At 47.0% G+C, this 24737-nt stretch overlaps 1 protein-coding gene across 2 annotated transcripts in view; it reads left to right on the top strand.

The window, feature by feature from the left end:
* Window positions 1-5036: 5036 nt before the first annotated feature.
* The window catches only part of LOC309346817 (uncharacterized protein), a 45216-nt gene continuing 25515 nt past the window's right edge, over window positions 5037-24737 (top strand). Inside the window, exons 1-5 of one of the 2 annotated variants that reach the window (XM_081871035.1) lie at window positions 5038-5277; window positions 5572-6210; window positions 18244-18318; window positions 20194-20243; window positions 22152-22205. In XM_081871035.1, the coding sequence (XP_081727161.1) occupies window positions 6024-6210; window positions 18244-18318; window positions 20194-20243; window positions 22152-22205 (366 nt within the window). In that variant the 5' untranslated portion in view covers window positions 5038-5277; window positions 5572-6023. Of the gene's footprint in view, window positions 6211-18243; window positions 18319-20193; window positions 20244-22151; window positions 22206-24737 lie in introns of both variants that reach the window. The other variant, XM_081871036.1, reaches the window with a different exon arrangement.

Raw genomic sequence — 24737 nt, 5'->3', positions numbered from 1 at the left:
ACTCAGGAGTTGCAGAGACATTTTTGTTACTGGGTGTCTTTTCCACCAACCGCTCCAAGTTCTTGTTCCTGATCAGTCGGTGCTGGGTTCAGTCCAAATGATAAATTTGCAATATCTGGTATTTCTCCCTCAGTCACAGTTCCTTTTTGAAAATCCTCAAAGTTTCTCTCCAAAAAGTGTTCCTTATCTTGAATTGTTTTTATTTTAATTTTCTTCCCTTTGAAGTTAAAGGACAACCCTTGTGGGAACTCCCATCTGAATGGAGTATTGTTTTTTTTCAGCAAATCCACTAAATCTTTAAATTGAGTCCTCACCTCCAAAAAATATTTAGGAATATCTTTATAAATCTGTATTTGAGAATTCTTGATAATCAATGCCTTCTGGAAATGTAGGTTCAATATTTTATCTCTTTCTTCCTTGGATCTTAAGGTGATTAGGCAATCCCTTGGTTTCTTGCCTTGCTTTCTGCCAATCCGGAAGGCTGTAGTTATTACGAATTCATCTTCTTCTCCTTCTAGTTCATCAGTCCAAAATTCCTGAAATTTATCTGTGAGAAATTCCCCAAGGTTGCCCTCTTCCTCCTCTGGTACCAATCTCAATTTCAAATTTTTGCCTTTCCTCTCCAGTTCCATAAGAGCTAAGGTTGCATCATGTTCATGTACCTTCTTTGCAATAGGTACATATTTTCCCTTGACTTCCTCGGCAGTAATTTTAGCAGATTCAGCTATTTTCCTTGTTTCGGTACTTTCTTGTATCAAACGATTTATAGACTCTGTGTTAGACGATATAGTCGTTGTGTTCAAGTCGAGTCTTGTTGTTAATTCTGTCAACTTCTTGGAGTTTTCTGTAGATTGCTTAGTGAGTACTTCCAAAGATTGATTTATTTTGAGCAGTGCCTGTGTCATAGAATCCATTGATGCTGTTGTTACTCTCTCTTGTCCAGCTGCTGCTCCTGATATAGAGGTTCTTTTCTGAGCCTGCTTTTGAGCTTGCTTTGTTTTACTTCTTGTTGATATTTCATCAAGTGGCGTGCTCATAACTCAAGGTCGTTCTCACAGGAAAGTTACAAGTGGAAAATCCCAGTTCTTTACATTCAATGCTGCAGTCTCTCTTTTAGTCCTCTAGAGGGGGAAATTGTATCCAAGCCGGAATAACAAAGAAACAGTGAAGCAAGTAGCCATACAATGTCCCAAAGAAAATAAAATTCAACCCAAAGTCTTACTTTGTTGCAATTTAAGAATCTGGATCTACTAAGTAAGGTCCCGTTATTATGTTCCAGATATATTCTTACTTTGTATCCACAGTCCTCTCTTTTTGACAGTTCGTTTCAAGCGCTCTCCGTTCAGGCAGCCTGATCAAAGGTATCGGCAGCGGAGAGTTTCCATTCACAATTTACTTCTTCTAGCGGTTTAAATTGAGCCAATTTTTCCTTCCCCCCTACTCCCGCTTCGTGGGGGGAAGGTCCTTTCAATGTCGGGGTTTAGCAAAGTTCAAACAAGACGTTTCTTTTAAATACAGCAAGTTTTTTTCATTGCTGCGTTAATCGTGCAGTTCCGGGAGGCTGACTTCCTTAATTTTTGCCTTTCCCGTTTTCGGCCAAATCTTCTTAAAAATAGTCCGTTTTCAATATTTTATAATTCCTACTCACAGGTTTGTTGCCAATCGGTAATTTCAGGAAGGAATCGGCGCTCTCCGTCAATGGCGACGCGGCTTCACTCCACGAGCTGGGTTGCGATCCTCAGCACCGCACTCACACCCGATGCCGCTCCGGAGCCTTTAAAAAGACTCCTTTGCGATACCGGGGGGTGCAAAGGTGCCCACCGAATCTCCTTGTCCACAGGCTTCTGCGCCTGTGATTTTAGGGGTCCCCCGCTCGCCGTAGCGGGTCAGACCCGAACTCGTGAAGCAGTCCTGCCTCGGAGCTCGAGGCAAAGACCGCCATTAAGACGCTGGCGCCGACCGGAAGTCCCTCAGGTTAAGTACTTAATTCGTTTCGGAGGTCCGTTCTTAACCTGAAACTGTTCTTAACCTGAAGCACCACTTTAGTTAATGGGGCCTCCCGCTGCTGTTGCGCTACCGTCGTGCGATTTCTGTTCTCATCCTGAGGTAAAGTTCTTAACCTGAGGTACTATTTCTGGGTTAGCGGAGTGTGTAACCTGAAGTGTATGTAACCTGAAGCATATGTAACCTGAAGTGTATGTAACCTGAGGTACCACTGTAGATGTGAAGAGCTGAATGAAAAGGTTGAGGAAACGAGAGAAACGGAAACAAACAGGTCCCTCCATCTCTGTCTCAGAGGCCTTCTGCAAAAGGAACTTGGGTCTAGATGGGTTTTCCTCCCTCCAGCTCCAAGCTATTCTTAGCTGCGTGGGTGGCCCAAACAGCCTCTCCACTCTCTGCTTCTAGCCTATTAGCCAGAGTGCCCATTTGGCCAGACGCAGCAAGAATTTCCATCTCACAGAGAAATGCTCCATCTTCTGGCTTTGAAAAGGGGATGGAGAGACTGGGATATATTTTTTTAAAAGCAAAATGCAACAGTCTAGCTATAAATATGCCTATCTGGACCCACCTCATGGCCATTCTGAAATATTGATTGTCTCTCTCTTTTCTTGCAGAGAGGCTGGTTTCAGGTCTGCGTCGGTATCGATCCTATTGCAAAGGAACTTGGACTGTTGCAAAGACCCCATGAGAAAGAGGTGGGGGTGGAGGGTGGGAGAATATCGGAACACTGGGCCCTATGCAAATGTTAAAGGTAAAGGGACCCCTGACCATTAGGTCCAGTTGTGGCCAACTCTGGGGTCGCGGTGCTCATCTCGCTTTATTGGCCAAGGGAGCCGGCGTACAGCTTCCAGGTCATGTGGCCAGCATGACTAAGCTGCTTCTGGCGAACCAGAGCAGTGCACGGAAACACCGTTTACCTTCCCACTGGAGCGGTACCTATTTATCTACTTGCACTTTGACGTGCTTTCGAACTGCTAGGTTGGCGGGAGCAGGGACTGAGCAACGGGAGCTCACCCCGTCACGGGGATTCGAACTGCCAACCTTCTGATCGGCAAGTCCTAGGCTCTGTGGTTTAACCCACAGCGTCTCCCACGTCCCATTATGCAAAAGTTACGGTGCCTCAAATCTGGCCGCTCTTGATTCCCATGACATGTGTGTCATCAAAATAATTAACAATAGTAATGTTTATTATGTAGCATAGGAGTGGAGAACCTTTTTTTCAAACCAAGGACCACATTCCCTTCCAGGAAGTCTTCTGGGGGCCACATGCCAGGGGTGGACAGAGCCAGAAGCAAAAGGAGGAGGTGGAGCCACAAAGGTAAATTTACTTCTGTCTAGGCAAGCAAGAGTTCAAGGGTACATTCCAGCCAGGTAAGGACGCTCAAGGAAGGTGAAAAGGGTGTGGCCTGGGGAGCGTCTTGAGGGCCGCAGAAAGAGGCCTGGAGGGCCACACGGGACTGCTGACCTGAGGTTCCCCCAATTAAGTAGTTAAGTATCATATCCAAAGTAGCAGCTCCACGAGTCATGTCTGTAATAAGCCTGATGGGCACTGAGGATTCTCCAAGATGGCAATTACCTTAAGAGTTCATCTGAGGGTGTATAGCAGGCATAGGCAAACTCGGCCCTCCAGATGTTTTGGGACTACAACTCCCATCATTCCTAGCTAACAGGAAGATGGGAGTTGTAGTTCCAAAACATCTGGAGGGCTGAGTTTGCCTATGCCTGATGTATAGAGAGCTTTTGGGGCTAAATAAAGCCTTGCAGGGGAAAAGGGAACTGTAAGCTCTTTGCTCAGAGGCAGAACATCCCTGCAGCAGCTGCCCATCCTTGGGTGGAAGGCAGGGAGTCCAGCAGTAGGTGACACCAGAGCCAATGACGGGCAGAGCCAAGTAATACCATTTTTGGCCGCCTCCTCCTTGCCAAGTTCTACAAGGGGAAACCCTGGGACTAAGGAGAGGGCAGGCAGTGTCCAAGAGTGAGCCAGCAGCAAATCACACTATTCTAAGTTGGAGTTAACTCTTTATTAGCAAAAAACACGATCTTTGCAGATTTGGCTGAGTGTGAGGCCTAATGAGCAGAGTAGCTCATTCCTGATTTCCTCCATGAAAATAATTTGCTGAGACTGAACGTCCCCACCTCCTCACAGCCATCTACAGTGGTATCTCGGGTTAAGTACTTAATTCGTTCCGGAGGACCGTATTAACCTGAAACTGTTCTTAACCTGAAGCACCACTTTAGCTAATGGGGCCTCCCGCTGCTGCCGCACTGCCGGAGCACGATTTCTGTTCTCATCCTGAAGCAAAGTTCTTAACCGGAAGCACTATTTCTGGGTTAGCGGAGTCTGTAACCTGAAGCGTATGTAACCCGAGGTACCACTGTAAGTGCTTTCCTTTCCAGGGCTTTCCCCAGGCAATCGGAGACTGGGCCTGCATGAAAGCCTGCTGTTGCTCCGCCCATTTCAGCCCTCTTCTGATTCTGGAAGACAAGTGAGGAGGGATCTTGTGGCAGCAGGTGGGAGAGACACCCCTGACTCTTCACCAGCCTTCCTCATCTCTGCCTCTTGGCCTCCATCCTCACTGCTTCTGCCTCTGATTCTGAACTGCTCTCTGCCACAGACTCTCCCAGCTCACTAACCCAGGGACCTATAGTTTATCCCTCGCATTGCTACAGTTCCCACCAACACAGAACAAGAGGCAGTTTCCAGGGATCTTGGGGAGCCGGCACAGCCAAGGTTAGGAAGGGCGCAAGGGATCTGCGATCCCCTAACCGCGCCACTGAGCCGGATTTCAGCAGCGATCCCCGGGGGCTGGTCAGCGGGGCTTGCTTCCGAGTGAGCGCGCAATGGGTTTGACAGTCTCGCGCGCCCCGCGCGCAAAGCACATCCCACTCCATTGCAACCCTGCTCTTTGGCGATCCCTGGGATCTTATTCCTCCGGCTCCTCCCCCGCCTCTCCCTCCCCTCCCCCGCCTCTCCACCCCCTCCCCTTTCCCCTGATGCTCCCACCGCCGCCCCCTTTCCTTCCTAGTTCAGCTCCGCCCAGCTCCGCATCCTCCTTCCACCGCCGCCAACCACCTCTCTCAATCTCTCTCTCTCTCTCTCTCTGCATATCGCAAAATTGTCCTTCTCCTCCTCCTCCTCCTTTCGGATCCTTCCTCCAGCTCCCCAGCCGATCCTTCCCACCACCGCCACCCCGTTTCAAGTTGGAGGAGGGAGAGTCCGGAGGAAAGGAGACCAGAACGGAGTCAATGTTTTTGCAGCCGCCTGCAAATCCTGCGGTCAGTTTCCTGGTCCGTTTCCACGCTTCCCTTGGGGATCCTGCTTCGGCTTCCTCTCTCCGTGTTAAGATTGTTTGCAAGTTTTTCAGGGGAGGGAGAGGGTAGCTTGCGATAATAAACTGCCCCCTAGTGTTGTGCGTGTAGCTGCTGGGCTGGGCGAGGGGGCTGGGCGGGAAAGGAAGTTCCTTAAACCTGGGAAAGTCCTCCGTGCGCCTAGAAACTTTGGTGATCCGTATCTGTGATCCTGCTTTTTCTGCTTTGCGCTCCCCAACCCCAACCCCCCGCTTCCTACAGCACAAGGAAAAAGGAAGTTTAAGAAAAAGTTTTCTCCTGTGCACGCGCGCACACCTGGACTCGAGAAGAAAGGAAACAGCGGAAGGAGATGGAATAAAACGGTGCAATCTCTGGTAGGGTGTTTTTTTTAATTGTTGGGGCTTCTTTTGAACCCCAGCAGTTTCTAGCTGGAAAGAGATGAGCTTGCCCTTTGCCCCAGCCTCTATTCCTTCTCACTGACTCAGACTATGAGGATTGTTAAGCCAGCCTGGTCCTGTAAAGAGAAGAGGAAAAGGAAGGATCCATCTGGGAGAATTTAAAGAAAGACCATTATTATTATTGTTATTTCAACGGACTTGCCATTCGGAAAGAGGGCAAGTTGCTGTTCTTGGGTGCTCACGAAAACTCGGACCAGATGGTACAGCGGCGAAGAAAAGTGAAAAAATAAATCCTTTGGCAAGGAAGCTCCCGGGATGGGGACTGGGCTGTGCACCAGGAGGCAAAAGGGCCTCTTGCAAACTGGGTTTTGCCTAGTGGCCGTGGCCTGCCTGGCATCCGGAGCTTTCCTGTACAACCACCTCCAGCAGAAGGTGAAGTCCGCAGAAGCCTTGGCTTTGAAATACAAGCAGCAACAGGAGGTGCTTTCGGCCCAACTGCAAGGTGAGAAGGGGGTCTTTGGCTTGCTTTGTTTGCAGTTGCGTTTCCTGCTGGTCCCTTAGGACAGATGGGGTGCTGCCCTACCAACCTCAGTCTGTCCTCAGCCAGGTCTCCCTGGCCTGCCTGCTTCCTTGCATCCAGTCCAGGGGGTGGCCGTGCCTACCAGCTTCCTCCTCTTCAGGCTCAGTGGTGCCCCTTGTGGGACTTGGCAGGGAAGAGGATGGGGACTGAACTAGAATTAGTTGGCTCTGGTCCTTTCCCCTCATGTGCAGCACACATGCATACAATTTAATATCTAAAGTAACTGGTCCATGCAGTCCAGGGGAACAGAGCCCTGGGGGCCTCCAGATCTACTCCTGAACATCAGCTGGGGCTGGGAGTTGGAATTCAAGAACATCTGGAGAACCACAGGCAGTCTATTCCTGGTTAGTCGTGCAGAAGCTAGTCTGAGGTCACTGGGTGCTTGGTGTTGTTGTTTTTGTTTATCAATTCATGTGCCATTTATAGGCCAAAATGGCTTCTGAGCCATTTACAACTATAAAATCCGCACATAATTAAAGCATGCAATAAAACAAGTCCACATAAACCTTAAAAACACTCCTAATTTAAAATTACACAAGCCGTGACAATTACATAAAAAGCATGACAATGAAAACGGCTAAAACAACAAGATCAGAAGTTCCAGTTCAAGGGATTGCTTTCCTAGACAGGTGTGTCTTCAGGAGCCGGCAGAATGCCAATACTGATGGGATCTCTTGCATTTCAGCAGGGAGGGTGTTCTGCAACAGTGGTGCACTAAACAAGCCTGCCTCTGCGTTTCAGCGAGTTGATAATCAACAGGCCATGGCAAAACTAACCAGATCGCATTTGCTGATCACAGTGCCCTCACTGAACAGTGGAAGGGAGCATGGTTTCTCAGGGAACCTGGTCCAGATTTATTTAAGGCTTTGCATGCAAATAGCAGAACCTTAAAACTGACTTGGTGGCTAATAGGCAGCCAGTGCAGGTTCCTCTTTCCTGTTTTGTGTCCCACCTTCTGGTGCTCAGAAGTGTCTATATACATCTATGGTAGGGAACCTGTGGACCCACAGATGTTGGACTCCACCTCCCATCAGCCACAGCTAGAAGGCCTGTCCTTAGGATGCTGGGAGCTGTCACCCAGCAACATCTGTAGGACCACAGGTTCCCCAGCTCTGGTGGACCTGGAAGCTCCATCAAACGATCATCATGCCTCTTCACCGATAGTCCTGCCCTACATGGATATGTCTAACCGTTGGTGGTGGGTAAGCTTTGAGCTATCTAAGTTTATCACCATATTTGGTGACAAACCTGGTGCATCTAGATGATTTTAGATTCCAGGGTTAATAGTCTTAGGCTGTGGTCAAAGGGCAGTTGATACCATTTGCCCAGCTGCTGATTTCCGCATCACACCTGGGCTTTCGCAAGACATAAAAACCACTTCCAGAAATATAGCAGAAAGTCGTGTAACTTCGGCTCTCATTTCCAAGTTGCTTTTTCCTGGAAGCAAATAACATGGAACCAAGCACTAAACTTGGGCTCCACTCTGATGCCTTAGAGATCATTGGTGGGTTTGGCTGCCCAGCAGGGAAACGCCAAAGGAAAACATCAGGGAAGACCCGTGAGGAGGTCGGGAAATGCCACTGGAATGACCCTGGCGCCATAGACTTCCCCTGTTATTTCTGTTCATGATACCAGACTCATTGAATGGCTATTGGCCCTGCCACCTGGGGGCTGATGAGAGTTATATGCCATCCAGAACTTCTGGAGGGGACCAGGTCAGGGAAATCCAATTTAGGGGGATTGCTCATTATGCTCTTCTGGGTTTGAGAGACCAGGCTGCTTGAAAAACCTGAGGTCACCAGGGATGCAGAATCACAACACAGACAACGCACAGCATTGCTGTTCTGCTGATGTCAACTCCAGAGCTCGCCCCCCTGGGATCAAAAGGCAAATAGCTTCTCCTGGCACCATGCGCTGGCTATTAGTCTGGACGGACCAGCTGGAGAGTTCAGGAAGGAGCTTTAAACACACCAGAAGTAGCACACTGTTTGTTTTTCATTATCTCTTCCCTGCCTCCAACTCGCATGCAGGCATTCTTCAGAAACTTGCAGTTACTGAACTCGGAGCTCATGTCCAATGGAGAGGCATTCTTATTTTATAGCAAAATGTCCCCTCCTTGCTGCTCCCGGATTGACGAGTAACTGGTGGTCTCTGGGACTGGATCCAGCTGCTTGGCAGATTCCGCCCTTCCTGCCTGCCTCTTGGCAGGGTTATCATCCAGGCCTGATCTGTTTGGCAACAGTTTTCCTGGTGTGGGAAAGGGAAGGCAGGGATTGATTTCTGATTTCTGCAAGGAATATGCCGTATTGGCCCGAATATAAGCTGCACCCGAATATAAGCTGCACCTTTAAAATTGTCAGCGGCCTTTTCTCTTCCTCGCTCTCCCCCTTCCTGGCCTTGGGGGAGAGGATGGGGGACTACGCGTGGGGTGGGTGCTGCCTTGTGCACTCCTGGCGCTGTTTGCCCCAGGCTCCTGACTGCATACCGTAAGGTCGCGAATATAAGCCGCTGTTTAACTTTTCACAGTTGGAATTTGGAGAAAAAGTGAGGCTTATATTCAGGCCAATACAGTATTCCACGCTTTGCTGTTTTGGGCTTTGCCAAATGCGTGTAGTGCAGGCCTGGGAGACTGGTTCCTTACTTACCTCCCCACTCCCCCCGTTTTCAGGGTCTGCCGCTTCCTTTAAAAACAAAGCAAGGTGCTGGTCCTCATGATTCTTCATAAAGGGCAGATATAAATAGGAACGTGGGATTGGTCTAATCAGATGCACTTGCGGAAGCCAGAGCAAGAGCTTTCGCCCAGTGCCTCTTCCCCAATCCGCTCTGGAGGGTTGGGAGAACCCCAGGACAGCGTATGGGGGGGGGAAGATAATCCCATCGGGGAAGCAAAAGTGCTTGTGGTAACGGAACAATTAATTTCACTGGGTCTACTCTGAGGAAGACTTAGTTGGGCAGAAGCCGGAAGTTTTTTTTTACTGTGCCTGTATCACGTTGCTTATAGGCGATATTGTTTTGCTCCTGCAATGGTTTTGGGATGGGCAGGCTGTTGCGTTTCCAATCTGTGCATGTCCTGTAACTTCCTGGTTATGCCCTGTAACATTTCCCTCCCTCCCTCCCCCCCCCTCTCTCTGTGTTGCTGTCCCGTTTTTTGTTGTGCTTTAGCACAAGGGTTGCCCCTCCAGATGAGAGCAATGTGTGGCGGTCACATTTATTTTTTAAATATTTGTATACTGCTGCGGCATAACAAATAATATTGTAGCGCTACCGTGATAAAAAATGTAAAACCAAATGACAAAAAACCATTTAGAAAGTTAAAAACAGAAACCAATTAAACCATAGTGGAAGGACGTATGCTTAATAGCCGGCAGAAGCCTGGCAGAAGAGAAGGGTTTTCAGCAGCAGGCGTTTGGCACAGAAAATGCCCACTGAATTTCTTGCTAGCAGGGTATTCCACAGGACTGTGCTGCTTGTAACAGTCTGACTGAGGCGGCGTTTTTAATGACATGTTGCAGATACACCTACCAAAAACCCAGGACCAAACAGCAGCCTAGAGAGGGACCCTTTGGTGTCCACATTTGCTAATTGGGGAGGGTTTCCCTCAGTTCTCTGGCCTCAACAGCTCTGATTTCAACCGCCGCCTTGGTGATTGTTCCTGTATTACTTTCCCCAGAATGCCTAGGGAAATGCCTCCTTCTGGGCCATTGCAGAGAAGAAAAAACCCCAAACCCCAATTCTGGCCCTTTCACCCATGCCAGATTGCTCCTTTGAAGGAAGGGCCATAATTTAGTGACAGAGCACCTGCATTGCATGCAGAAGATGCTGGGTGGTGTAGTGGTTAGAGCGTCACATTAAGACATGGGAGACCAGGGTTCAAGTTCCCACTAGGCCAGGTGACCTTCAGCTGGTCACTGCCTCTCAGCCTAACCTTCCTCGCAGAGTTGTTGTGGGGATTCAGTGAGGGTGGGGAGAGAACCACACCCACCAGCTTGAGAGCCAGTGTGGTGTAGTGGTTAAGAGCGGTAGATTCGTAATCTGGTGAACCGGGTTCGCGTCTCCGCTCCTCTACATGCAGCTGTGACCTTGGGCTAGTCACACTTCTCTGAAGTCTCTCAGCCCCACTCACCTCACAGAGTGTTTGTTGTGGGGGAGGAAGGGAAAGGAGAATGTTAGCCGCTTTGAGACTCCTTCAGGTAGTGATAAAGCGGGATATCAAATCCAAACTCTTCTTCTTCTTCCTTGGCGAAAAGGCTGGGGCAGAAAGGCAGTCTGTCAATCAATCCCTGGCATCTCTAGGTAAGGCGGAGGTAAAGAGGCCCGAAAGCCTAGGGAGCTGCTGCCAGCCCGTGCTGACAGTACTGAGCTCCATGGGCCAAAGGTCTGGCTTGGTGTAAGACAACTTCCTGCATTCCTTTCCAGCCCTCCATCTGATATCCAAAGGGTTTCTAAATGTTTTTCCTGCATGCTTTGCTTGGGGCCCGGCCGTGAGCTCTGGCATTCTGGCCGAGCGCCAGTTCTGGTAATTACGGCTAGAGATGCCCGCTCTGCTTTCCCAGCTGGCTACACTTTTCTAGAATAGAACTGTGGAGCAGGAGAGAGAGACCCTCAAAGGTCTTCTAATCCCATCGTCCAGACCAAGCTTGACGAAACGCCTTGGCAGAGACGAGCTCGAAAAATGTTTGAGCTGCGGTTGGGGGCAAAAATCTTAGAAGCATGAAAGAAGAAAGAAGCACAAATGGTTTCTCTCTGTGTGTGCATAAGTCACATACGGATAAAATCTCCCTTTAATAGCAAACTCAGCTGCTGAGTGCCAATCAAAACAGAGCTGTTGAGAAATATAAGGGGAATCTCAGCAGACTTGGGAGAAGAGTGAAATTGGTAGATGTTCGAGACACCCTCTAACACATGACCCTTTAAAAGCAAACAGACCTAAGGGTGCAAAAAACCCCAAAACACCTCCTCAGCCTTTTAAAAATCTCCATGAACACTGAACATTTTTAATGCAAGCAGGGGGCGGGCAGATCTGGAGGCAGGCATGACTGGGGCACATTTAAAGCCCATGGCTTCCTCCCCCCCAAAGGATCCTGGGATTGATACTTTAGCCACCACAGAGAAGCAGTTCTGAGCACCCTTAACAAACTACAGCTCCCAGGATTCTTTGGGGGAAGTCACATGCTTGAAATGTATGCTGGGTTACTCAGGTACCCTGAAACAGTACCATTTATTCCAGGTCCTATCGGGCAGCATGCAAAGGATATACAGGCATATCTTAAAAGGCAAGGGCTTTTAAAAATTGCAGAGGGCATTCTCCCGTCTCTCTCTCTCTCACACACACACACATGTACAAGAGGGAACTATTTTTCCCTAAGAGATTGTTCCATGACTGGGTTTAATCCCCTTCTGTCAAAACTCCCTTGACCATCATTGCTGCATCTTAACAGGATGGGAACTGGCATGTGCCCCCCACCCCTGTGTGGCTCAGTGGCAGAGTGCCTGGTTTGTACGCAGAAGGTCCCAGGTTCGATCCCCTCCCCCCTGAAATCCTAAAGAGGTGCTGCCAGTCAGTGTAGACAACATTACTCTGAATGAACCAAGGGTTTGACTCAATATAAGGCAGCTTCCGATGTTTCCTCGAATTTTGAATTGGTTCACTCCAGGGATAGATACATCACCCCTTTTTTTTCCTTTTCCTAGTGTGTAAATCAGCTCTTAGCTGGTTGGCAAAGTGTATTTCCCCCCTCTCTTCCCTTAGAGATCACTTCCAAAATGGCAAACAGACAACAAGAGAGAGAGAGAGGAATGTTCTTAAATTCTGCGGAAAGCCTGCGGGAATGGTTATTTCTCCACGCTGAAGCCTGCTGGCACATCTGCCTTGCTGGAAACGTTAACAAAGAGAAGAAGCTCTCTCTGCAAGTTATTGCTCCTGGGGGATTTTTTAAAGAGGCGTTTTAGTAGCTGCTCGTAATGGCTGGATGGGACAGCAGCCAGCTCAGCTCATAGTTCTGCAGTTCTCTGCCTCTTGGAGCCTCCTGCCCCCTCCTCACAACCTTATTTTTGCTCCGTTCAGTCATCTGCGTTGGTGCCTAGAAAGACAGGGCAGTGTGGGGTAGTAGTCAGAGCAGGCATGGGGTGAAAACTTTGGTCCCTCAGATGTTGCTGAACTACAACTCCCATCAGCCTTAGCTAGAATAGCCAATGGTCAGGGGAGATTGAGTTGTGGTTCAGCAATGTCTGAAGGGGCAAAGGCTCCTCATACTTGGTTTAGAGCAGCCTTTCTCAACCTGTGGGTCCCCAGATGTTGTTGAACTACAACTCCCATCACCCCTAGCTAGCAAGGCCAGGGCTCGGGGATGATGGGAGTTGTAGTCCAACAATATCTGGGGACCCACAGGTTGAGATCCGCTGGTTTAGAGTGTTGGACCAGGACCCAGGAGATCAGTCTCAGATCCCCAGTCCACTGTTAAAGCCAGCGGGGTGGTGTGGGGCCTGTCACTGACTCTGAGCCTAGTCAACCTCACAGGGTGTTGTGATAAGAGAGTAATTCTGAGTATAGGGCTGCCATATGCCTGGGATTTCCCAGATCTATCCAGGATTCATCCATCGGAAATAGCGTCTGGGCGGAATTTCCAAAAATCGGAAAACCTGGGCACATGGCAGCAACCTATGTCGGAAGTGTTGATTTTTTGGTGAATTTCCTTAAAAACTTTGCCCCAAAAAAGCTCAACAACATTTCCAGATTTTTTACTTCTTGAAATATGGCAACCCTATCTTGAGTAGGAATAGCATTAGCTACTATCCCTAGCAGTTGACAAAGCCTGGTGGGAATTGAGTCCAGCCCATTCTCTCTGCCTTGGATCCAGTGGCGTAGCGTGGGGGGTGCAGGGGGGGCCGGCCGCACCGGGCGCAACATCTGGGGTTAGGGCAAATCCACGGGTTAGGGGGCGCAAATCCACGGCTTAGGGGGCGCAAATTACTTGCCTTGCCCCGGGTGCTGACAACCCACGCTACGCCACTGCTTGGATCTATCTATTACTGCCGTGATGGTGAATCCATGGACTGATAGATGTTGCTAGACTTCATTTCCCATCAGCCTCAGCCAGCCTGGACAGTAGTCAGGGATGATGGAAGTTGTAGTCCAGAGGTCTACAGGCAGAGAGGATGGGTTGTATTTTATTTCTAATGGGTTTTGTAGAAGAAGAAGAGTTTGGATTTGATATCCCGCTTTATCACTACCCGAAGGAATCTCAAAGCGGCTAACATTCTCCTTTCCCTTCCTCCCCCCCAACAAACACTCTGTGAGGTGAGTGAGGCTGAGAGACTTCAGAGAAGTGTGACTGGCCCAAGGTCACCCAGCAGCTGCATGTGGAGGAGCGGAGACGCGAACCCGGTTTCCCAGATTATGAATCTATCGCTCTTAACCACTACACCACACTGGCTCTCCAAGTTATGCATATTATTTAAGCCCCCTCCTGTTATCGTGTTTTCTGTTTGCAAGCTAATATACATGTCACTTATATTAGGGGAATAATACTTCCCAGCAATCAAGTCTTCATCCTTTTCCAGATAATTTTCCTACCATCAATGTCATATTCTTTATGCAATTTAAACCAGGGGATGGGAGACTTGTTTGGCCCAGAGGGTCAGATCTTTATCTCCCCATGCCATGGGCCAACTTTGGCAACTGGCCGGGCCCCCACCTCTCAATCATCATCTCATGTCATGATGATGCTGGCTGACTGAGAGTTGGGCAGTCCCTGCCCCCCTGTCAAAGTTGACCGGGGGGGGGGGCGTTAATGAAGCACCACATAGGAGGATTGAACTTTCCACTCACAAGCTGATGAGCAGAGGGTTCAATCCTGCTGGCTCAAGGGGTCTGCTTCATTGGCACATTCAGCAGTATTGAACAGTATATTATTATTATTATTATTATTATTATTATTATTATTATTATTATCATCCCGCCCATCAGGCTGGTTTCCCCAGCCATTCTGGGCGGCTTCCAACAGAATAATAATAATGACTATGATGATAAATGACTATGATGATAAAAGATCAAACATTAAAAACTTCCCTAAACAGGGCTGCCTTCAGATGTCTTCTAAAAGTCAGATAATTGTTTATTTCCTTGACATCTCATGGGAGGGTCTTCCAGAGGTCGGGCATCACTACTGAGAAGGCCCTCTGTCTGGTTCCCTGTAACCTCACTTCTTGCAGGGAGGGAACTGCCAGAAGGCCCTCTGAGCTGGACCTCAGTGTCCGGGCAGAACAATGGTGGTGGAGACGCTCCTTCAGGTATACTGGGCCGAGGCTGTTTACTGCTTTAAAGGTCAGCAGCAACACTTTGAATTGTGCTTGGAAACATACTGGGAGCCAATGTAAGGTAGGTCTTTCAGGACCAGTGTTATATGGTCTTAGTAGGCACTCCCAGTCACCAGATTAGCTGCCGCATTCTGGATTAGTTGTAGTTTCCAGGTCACCTTAAAAGGTAGCCCCACGTAGAGCGCATTGCAGTAGTCCAAGTGGGAAATAACCAGAGCATGTACCACTCTGGTGAGACAGTCCACAGGCAGATAGGGTCTCAGCCTGCGTGCCAGATGGAGCTGGTAGACAGCTGCCCTGGACACAGAGTTGACCTGTGCCTCCATGGAAAGCTGTGAGTCCAAGATGACTCCCAGGCTGCGCACCTGGTCCTTCAGGGGCACAGTTACCCCATTCAGGACCAGGGAGTCCTCCACACCTGCCTACCCCAGCAGTATTGAACTCCACTAAGGGGATGCACAGGCAGGTGTGGTTTGGGAAAACTGGTCTCCAGGCTGTAGGTTTACCACCCGGTAAAGGTAAAGGTAAAGGGACCCCTGACCATTAGGTCCAGTCATGACTGACTCTGGGGTTGCGGCGCTCATCTCACTTTATTGGGCGAGGAAGCCAGCGTACAGCTTCCGGGTCATGTGGCCAGCATGACTAAGCCGCTTCTGGTGAACCAGAGCAGCGCACAGAAACGCCGTTTACCTTCCCGCCGGAGCGGTACCTATTTATCTACTTGCACTTTGACGTGCTTTTGAACTGCTAGGTTGGCAGGAGCAGGGACTGAGCAATGGGAGCTCACCCCGTAGCGGGGATTTGAACCGCCGACCTTCTGATCGGCAAGTCCTAGGCTCTGTGGTTTAACCCATAGCGCTACCCGAGTCCCTTTTACCACCCGGTATCCTAGCCCAAAAAGCCACTGTCAGCGAACTATTACCCTCCTCTTCTGCATTGGATTAGGGTTCTGTTGCCACGAAAATCATCTTGGATAAACTGTCTAGCTAAACAGACAATGTCATCGCTGTGCCTTTTCAAGATCTAGCCTAGAACCGCTCCAAAACTTCTCAGCTTACACCCACCCCAGTTAAAAGCAAAAATATATTTTGGAGCTTCAGCCTTCCATGGAGGATATTTGGTAACAACAACCTCCTGCTGCATTTCACCACCTGTGGTTATAGTGGGAAATTTCAGGTGTAGCTGTGGATCCTGCCCATTATGTTTTAATCTAGTGGAAGGGAGCGATGGGCTCAGAACTTGGCTTCTCCTAGTGTTCCTCTCTATCCTTGTGGCTTCCTTTAGTCCAAGAGTCTTAACTCTAAACTAACAAGAGTGTTTGTTGCATCAAATATTATAGAGGCCGAAATTTCTCACAAGAGTTAATTCCTCAGAATTCCCCCCCCCCTCAACTTTTCAAAAACTAAACACCCTTTGCACATTTCACTGACCCCCACCCAAATGTCTGTGGCTCTTTTTTAGCTGTACATAGAAGAGAATACTCTGAGGGGAAACCCTGGGAGTGATTTCAGCTTAGCTTGAGAGTCTAACTATCTTTACATTGAAGGAGAGTTTGTGAAATCCAGAGAGGAGAGTGAAAGGCAGGTGGTTATATCATGCGGACGGCTCGTTGGGCGTAAGAAATCTTTAGTGTGAGCTGGAATAAATTCTCAGAGGACTTGTTCATATCCTGTCACGTTGTGCCTGGCGAGACTCTGTGGTATGCGGCTCAAAATACATCCTTCCGTGCAAGGCAGGTCCGTTCTGAGGCACCTCTGAGGGGGCAGAAACAAATATATACCTCTCTCCTATTTGGGGCACAGATAGGTGGACAGACAGAGAAAGGACAGTGGTGATTCCCCTCCCTCAAATCCTAGAGGGTGACATTACAGAAAGTGCCCTCAGGCACACGTGAAATTGGTGCGATATGCATGTGTGGTGGAATGCAAAAAAGCCACAGAATTTGGCTGCGATAAAGGCAACTTCCTGAGAATCTCAGCTTCTGCATTATAAACGGCGCAGGTTCCTAGTCCTTAGCGTACTGCTGCTTCCGCTTTGTGCCTGCCCTTCGTACCTGTTCACTTCAGTCATGTATATATGCCTTCCCTGGTCCAGTTTTGCAACCCAAAAGAAGCATCTCCCTTGTTGCCACTTGGAACTCCAGAATACGGGTGCAATTGCAGTGTATAGCTGTCAGTTGGATCACCATAGAAATGGGTCCGCCTCTCCCCCATGTAACTTAGTCCAAAACAGAGCTCTGTGTCTTATCGAGGCTTCATCAGAGAACGAGATCCTTGGGCTTGGCATTTCCCCACCCCCCTCACCAGAAAGCCCGCTGCTCGGTAGGGTTCCAAGTGCCTTTAAAAGTGCATTAAAAGTCATTGTTAAACATCCATGAAGGTTGAAAGGGATGCCTGGAGGTCCTTTTCACTCAGCAGCGAGAAATCAACTGGAGCCTTGTACTTGTTCTTTCTTGATCAAAGAAAGAAAGAAAAAAGGAGAGGGAGAGAGAAGGAACTCATCTGTCACATCAAATGCAGATTTTAAACTATTTTTGTTCATATTTTGCCCACCCTTCCTCTAGCATGCTAGGTTTGGCTTGTTTGCCTCCATCACGCTGAGTGTTCTTGTATTTCCTGGGCCTCTGGCTGTGATTTTTGTGGGGTGGGGGGGTGGGGGGCAGGGAGACACACAAATGTCCTTGCCTTGAGACATTTATGACCTGAAAGAATGCCATTTTGGTTGGATGTGTTGTGAGCAACATTTATTCCTCCCCACCCTCCCCTCTTTAAACGAATAAATAAAGTAGTATATTGTTTCGCTCTTTCTTTGAATGGCAGGAAGATCAGGGCAGCCTTTGAATATGGGGACCCTCCAGAATGACCCCGTACCCCAGTGTGTTGGCTGCAATGTGTCATAGCCGCAACAATAGTGCATCAGTGGTTGATTTATACCAGGCCGTCCGCACGTCATTCTGCTCTGTTAGTTGTTCTGCTGTGCTTTCCCAGTGTTGCCACATGAGGGGCAACTTTAGAGCTATAATGCAACAAAATCGGGATGGAAAAATAAAACAAGGAACATTTACAATGTTTACAGACTAGAAGCAAAGGGAAGGTTATCCACAATCTCAGGAACCGCCATGCAAAAATACGGTTACGATATCCCAGTGAGTTGTCAAATGCCTAGTGAACAAACAACTACAGTGGTACCTCTGGTTACGTACTTAATTTGTTCCGGAGGTCCGTTCTTAACCTGTAACTGTTCTTAACCTGAAGCACCACTTTAGCTAATGGGGTCTCCTGCTGCTGTCGTGCCGCTGCTGCGCAATTTCTGTTCTCATCCTGAAGCAAAGTTCTTAACCCGAGGTACTATTTCTGGGTTAGCGGAGTCTGTAACCTGAACGTATGTAACCCAAGGTACCACTGTATTTAAAATATATAGTAGATAAAGCGGGGGAAATGGCAGTATAAATAACACAGAGACACCAAGCAGGCTTGTTCCATATGCATCCTTTATGCTGACAACCTGAGCTTTGGCACAGAACCCAGGTTTATTTATTTGTTTTTAAATCCTTGTCTGAAAATCACTTGGGTAGAGGGCGGGTGTTGCGAAGTTTTGCTGCTTCATATTTGTTTTTCCTTCTCCTTCTCTCCCCCTCAGTTGTTTATGAACACAGATCACGGCTAGAACGATCCTTGCAGAAAGAACGAGGGGAACACAAGAAAACAAAAGAAGGTAAGGTTGTGGGTTTTTTGCCTGAAGTAAATTCGAAGAGGTGTTTGCTCAAAACATCAGAATACGCTGCTTTGGAAAGAGCCTTTTTGGTGGCTGCTCCCAAATGTTGGAACTCCTCCCTCAGGAAGCTAGATTGGCTCCCTCCTTCTTGTCTTTCCGCCGGCAGGTGAAAACTCTTCTTGTTCCAACAGGCTTTGGGGAACTCCCTGCTTTTCATAAAAGGCTTGGCACTGTTTTTATTGTAATTATCAGTTCTACTAGATTAGTGTGTGTATGTGTGTGTGTCTTTTAATTCAATCAGTGCTTAATAGTTTTTAAAGTGAAAATCTGAAAAAAATTGTTGAGGTTTTTTTTGGGAACAAAATTACATTTCCTGGATGTATGGCAGCCCTAGCAAAATGGATGCTGTAGCACTAAGCTATGAGCCTTGTCAGGAACATGGATGCTCCCCATGCTGAGTCTGACCATTGTCCCATGGTAAGGTTTCCTTCTGTCCTGTATAATAAAGGATTGTCCCGTGTTTCAATGTAAAATGTTATGTCCTATATTGATTCAGTACAGAAGGCAGTTTGTCCTGTATTTCTGTTTTGCTGATTCTCTCTCCCATACCCTTCAACACTTTGAAGCCAAAATCTGGGACACCATCTTGCCGTTTTTTGCCGTGAGAGCAAGGCGGCCATTTTGGTTGCCATGAGCGTCTCGCTTCCCAGTCCAAAAAAGCACTTTTTCACACACAGCACCCACAAATGCGTGTTTGGGGGCACTGCACGAAATTGCAGCCCTGAAAAAAACACATTTGGGGGAGGGGAAATTTCACTGCGAAATTGTGTGAGATCGTAGCAACCAAAATGGCCACCGTGCTCTCACAATAAAAAACAAGATGTCCTGGTTTGGGACACTTAACGGGGTATGCAATTCCCCCACCTTGTCCTGTATTTTGCCATACCAAAGTTGGCAGACCATCTAGCTCAGTGTTGTCCGCACAGACAGGCAGCAGGGTGTCGGGCAGCAGACATTCCTTACTTGGAGGTGGCGGGGATCGAACCTGGAACCTCCTGTGTGCCGTTCAAAGGCTACATCACTGAGCTACCATCATTTCCCCTGCTGCGGCCTTCATTCCCAAACCTCTGGGGTTTTGTGCTGGTGCCCCAGCTCTCAGCCGCATTGCCCCACTAGAAAAGAAATAAGCATTTATTAAAAGGCTGACTCGACTCTTGTGTCTCAGAGCTTTTGCAGAAGATCAATATAGCAGTTGTTCTTCTTGGGAGCGTTTCTGAGAGGGCTGCAAGTGATCTCTAATTATCTTGGATAAAGATGTGGCCTTCTGTGCCATGTGCGCTGGGTGGCTAATCGCCACTTAACGATTGGAGAAGAAGTTGTGAAGGATTTTTGGTTGTAATTGAGGGTTTTTAGACAGCAGGGATGGGAAATCTTGTACTAGAACTCCCAGCATCCCGGGCCATCAGTCATGCTGGATTATACAGCACTGTATAGTATGATTCTTCTTCTTCTTAGACTAAAATCACGCTAGGCTGCCTAATATATATGTGTGTTTGCTGTGTATGTGAGTACAAACAATTGTTGTTATTGTCAGCAACACAGAGTGTTTCCACTGGTGCTCCTTTCAGACACGGGTTCCACTTTGAATTCTTTTCTGAAATACGATGGAGGATAGGCTTCTGCATTTTTAAACTTTGGATTTCTAGTTAGTTGCTTTTCCAGGGATTTCTTTAAAAAAAATTTTTAATAGTGGGCACATTCCTTCCTATTAGGTTCACAGGCCTTTAAACAGCTTCCTCCTTCAAATGTAAACCAGATTCTAGTAAATTCCGTCTCACTAATTTCCCTGATTGTTCTCTCTCTTAAATCCCTCAGATTTTTTAGTCTACAAGTTAGAAGCTCAAGAAGCCCTCAACAAAGAAAAGGTGGGTGAAATTAGATTCCTCTGTGCGTGCGAGAGGGAGGTGGGGTGGGGAGGGGTAGAAGGGGATGAGAGGGAGGGAAAGGGAGGGGGAGAGGGGTAAAAGGGGGGAGGGAGAGGGAAGGGAGAGACAGGGTGGAGACAGAAGGGATGAGAGAGGGTTGGAGGAATAAGAGAGAGAGGGGTGAAAGGGAGGGGGAAGGGGGCACACACATAAAAAGGAAAAAAGGAATAATATCCTTTATCAATATGATTGATCCTTTAAAAATAATATTTACTATCCTTTATTAATAATATTCACTGTACATGGTTTTTTGTTGCACTGGAATATATATATATATATATATATATATATGTGTGTGTGTGTGTGTGTGTGTGTGTGTAAAGGGATCCCTGACCATTAGGTCCAGTCACAGATGACTCTGGGGTTGCAGCGCTCATCTCGCTTTACTGGTCGAGGGAGCTGGTGTACAGCTTCTGGGTCATGTGGCTAGCATGACTATACTGCTTCTGGCGAACCAGAGCAGTGCACGGAAACGCCGTTTACCTTCCCGCTGGAGCGGTACCTATTTATCTACTTGCACTTCATGCTTTCAAACTGCTAGGTTGGCAGGAGCAGGGACCAAGCAACGGAAGTTCACCCCGTTGCGGGGATTTGAACAGCCTACCTTCTGATCGGCAAGCCCTAGGCTTTGTGGTTTAACCCACAGCACCACTCACGTCCCTTGCACACACACAGATTTTCTGATTTACATTTCAAAATATTCATTTAAACAACCTTAAATCAATGACTTCCCTTCTTCTCTTTCTGTGGTTCTTTTTGCATGCCACACATCCCTGCATATTTTACAAGCCATTCAGTAAACCATTGTTTACGTCCATCAGAACTTATTTACACTGTTGAATTTATCTGAATGCTACCAGCATTTTTAAATGAACACAATTTTCACCCATATATTCAGTAAACCCTCAAATCTAATAATGTAGGACAAAATTTAAATTCTCCACATTGTAACTTCCACTCCCAATCGTTCCTTGCAGCAATATGCCCAGTGTAAATTTTACAGAAAAAAAATTGTTCCAGAACTTGCCCTGAACACCTCCCTCGTTCTCTTAGAATGGCCATGGTTCCCACCTGAGAGGTGCCGGCAAGTTCTGGCTGGGAAAAAAAAAAAGCCCAGGGTATGCCACTGCAGCTGGCCTTGCTTCCTCACAGCTCCCTTGTCATCAAAGACCTGGACGAAGTGGTGGGTTTTTAATTGGCACCTCAGACTAGACAGAATAGGAGCCAGTCACTCTTTGAGGAGGGGAGAGAGTGTGTTCTGCACTGGTGTGCCACCACCAAGAAGACCGCCACCGCTGTGCTGGGTAATAAAATTGGTTGTTTTTCGACATGGGTGGTGCTGTGGGTTAAACCACAGAGCCTAGGAATTGCCGATCAGAAGGTCAGTGGTTCGAATCCCAGCGACGGGGTGAGCTCCCATTGCTCAGTCCCTGCTCCTGCCAACCTAGCAGTTCAAAAGCACGTCAAAGTGCAAGTAAATAAATAGGTACCGCTCAGGCAGGAAGGTAAACAGCGTTTCCGTGTGCTGCTCTGGTTCGCCAGAAGCGGCTTAGTCATGCTGGCCACATGACCTGGAAGCTGTACGCCGGCTCCCTCAGCCAATAAAGCAAGATGAGCGCCGCAACCCCAGAGTCGGCCACGACTGGACCTAATGGTCAGGGGTCCCTTTACCTTTACCTTTCTTATGTTTTACTGTAATTTTTACTGTTGTTAGCTGCCCTGAGCCCAGCTCTGGCCGGGGAGGGCGGGGTATAAATAAAAATTATTATTTTTATTATTATTATTATTATTAACCGCTTTTGGTCATTTTGGTTACTGACAGTTGTGCTTGTCACTTTTTCCTTGCAGCAAGATTCCATGAACAGATATGGAGCCCTGAGTTCTCAGCATAAGATCCTGAAGGTAAATGGACCCTGATTCTTTTTGGCACAGGAATCTCAGCCATTTCTAGGGGTGGGAGAACCTGCTGCCCTCCAGACAACAACTCCATCATCTCTAAGCATTGCGTTCCCACGCTCCTCTCTAATACTACTACTACTACTAATAGTGGAGTGTGGTGAAAGCATCACAGAACAATGTGGAATGTTGTCTGGATGGTCTGGTATTAATCCACCATCATTGTGTAAATGGCATGTGGCAGAATTTATCCACTCAAAGAGAACAACCCAATCTAGAGCGGTCCCTATGTACTCTGGGGAGGGTGTCCAGAATGACTGCTTGAGAAACTGGCCCTAACATTTGTACACAAAGGTCTCGCTATCCAAACGCAACATGCTCTCAGGAAGTTGTTTGTTAGGCTTGCATCTGCATAATGAGTTGCCGATTTACATTGATTTCTATGGGTAATATTTTAATGTGTTTCCAGCCACAGAATTTTGAACCCAAAACACCACACAAAAACCTTGAAACCTTACAAAAGGCAAACAAGGAAGGGGGAAAAATGCTCTCTTATTTGTCCAGTCTCTCCTGCTTCCTCCCTTCTAAGTCTATGATTATATAATTCAGTGCCTATTTATGTGTTTATTTAGGCAAGGCTATCCAGTAAAAGTTACATATATATATTTATATTAGCTACTGTTGATTTTAATCATCTTTTGGATGTTTGAAATTGCCTTTATTATTTTACTTTTTAAATCAAACATTTTAATGTTTCATGTGATATTTTTTATAAACAGCTTAGAGCTTTTCTTACAATCGTGCAGCACACACAAACACAAAATATAGTTTAGATAATCTTCAGTGGGTCTATTTAGAGTAGTATCGGATGGAAGCTTTAGATTCTGTGAGATAAACCAGGCCCATATTGTGGCTATTGGTTCACATTTAGCAGAATTTATTATTGTTTAGCAGGATTTATTATTGTTGTTAAATTTAGTTAATTCACAATTTTATTGTTTTATCTTTTTTGTAAACCACTTTCTTTTTTACAAAAGCACTGTATAAGTTTTAAATGTGCAAAAGCGTATAAAAGACTCATTTAAAACTACCAATAAAATAAAAACTTTAAAAACAAACAAACATAAAAAATCTGTTTGAAAGGACAAAAGTTCAGTGAAACTCCAATCATGAACTTTTCCCAATGTGTTTTTTAAAAAACTCACATACAAGGTTTAAAAAGCCCGAGAGAGGGAGTGGTGGAAAAAAGTCTGTCTTTGTTAGTTTCCTTCTGGGTCACTTAACCCAGATTTGTTATGCTTTCACTGTTAATAGATTCTGAGTACACACTCTTTAATTTGGACTTTCACAGCGCATTAATTGCCTACAGGGATTCTAGTTTCTTTTTTTAAAAAAAGTAACCAATGTAAGACTGAAGATGGTGGTGGTGATTTTTTACCTGCCCTTCATCGCAAAGCCCCAGGGAGGATTGCAACAATATAAAAATACAATATTAAGATGTGTTAAAACAAAAGAGTATCATTATTATTACTATTGCCTTTGCTTTATTAGTTGCCTTCCAAACCACTGCCTCAAGGCGACTTACCTGTAACAAAACTAAAAACACAAAAACAGCAAATATGTTTAAAGCAAGACTGACAAGTGGAAAATCGTGGTGAAAACCCCATTATTCAGCTGGGGAGTACTTCGATTGTTTCCGGAATAGCTCAGCCTTTCTTTCTATGACTGAACTGAGAACCCCCATGTGAGTTTATAGCCCTGTCTTTCTCTGCCCTTTCCCAAGCTAGGGACCTCTAAAAAACACCGGGGAAAACCCTTTCGCACGGTGCCACTGACCCAGAATTCACCTCCTTCGGTGTTCCCATAGTAACTTGCAGCGATCGTGCTCTGCTTGGCTTGGCAGCACCAATTATATATGTAGATCGATGGGTGCTCAGGTGAACCCCTGGCCCCTTATAGACAATGGCTAATTCTTCACAGCCACCCCAGTTTTTGAGGCTAGCTGGCCAGGGTTGGGAAAGGGAATGCTTGGGAGAAGAGAAGGGAAGAAATGGTGGCAGCGGGAACGAACCGCTGTCTTCCAAGGCAGCCATATCACTGAGTCTTGCCTAATGGTCCCAGTAGTTTGGATGACGGTACAGTATGTCTTTCTGTCCTGGGAATAAGCCTTGTTAAACTCCGTGGAGTCTGGGGAGAAAACCAGCATAGGCGCGTACTATAAAAGTTTACCCCGTTGGTACAAATGAAGCTCCACTGCAGTTAATCAACTTGAATCTTATCAATCAGTCAACTTGAATCTATCAGTCAGTCAACATGAATCTATCAATCAGTCAACTTAAAAGCTGCTGTTGCTGAGAAGGCTTATCAGCCAGTTAAAAATCAAACAACTGATTGGTGAAGTGATTGAATCTGAATAAATCACTTTGGCCAAATTGACGTACAAACCGCGCGATAAGGACAATTGTGACTACAAGGAAGAATGGGAACTTTTTACAAATTACTTAAAAAGACAACAAAATGATCTAGACTCCTTGGCAG

This window comes from Podarcis erhardii (genome assembly GCF_964252035.2).
Source record: "Podarcis erhardii genome assembly, chromosome: 7".
Lineage (NCBI taxonomy): Eukaryota > Metazoa > Chordata > Lepidosauria > Squamata > Lacertidae > Podarcis > Podarcis erhardii.
The sequence above is the reverse complement of the archived record's forward strand: the minus strand, read 5'-3'. Positions and strand labels throughout refer to the sequence as shown.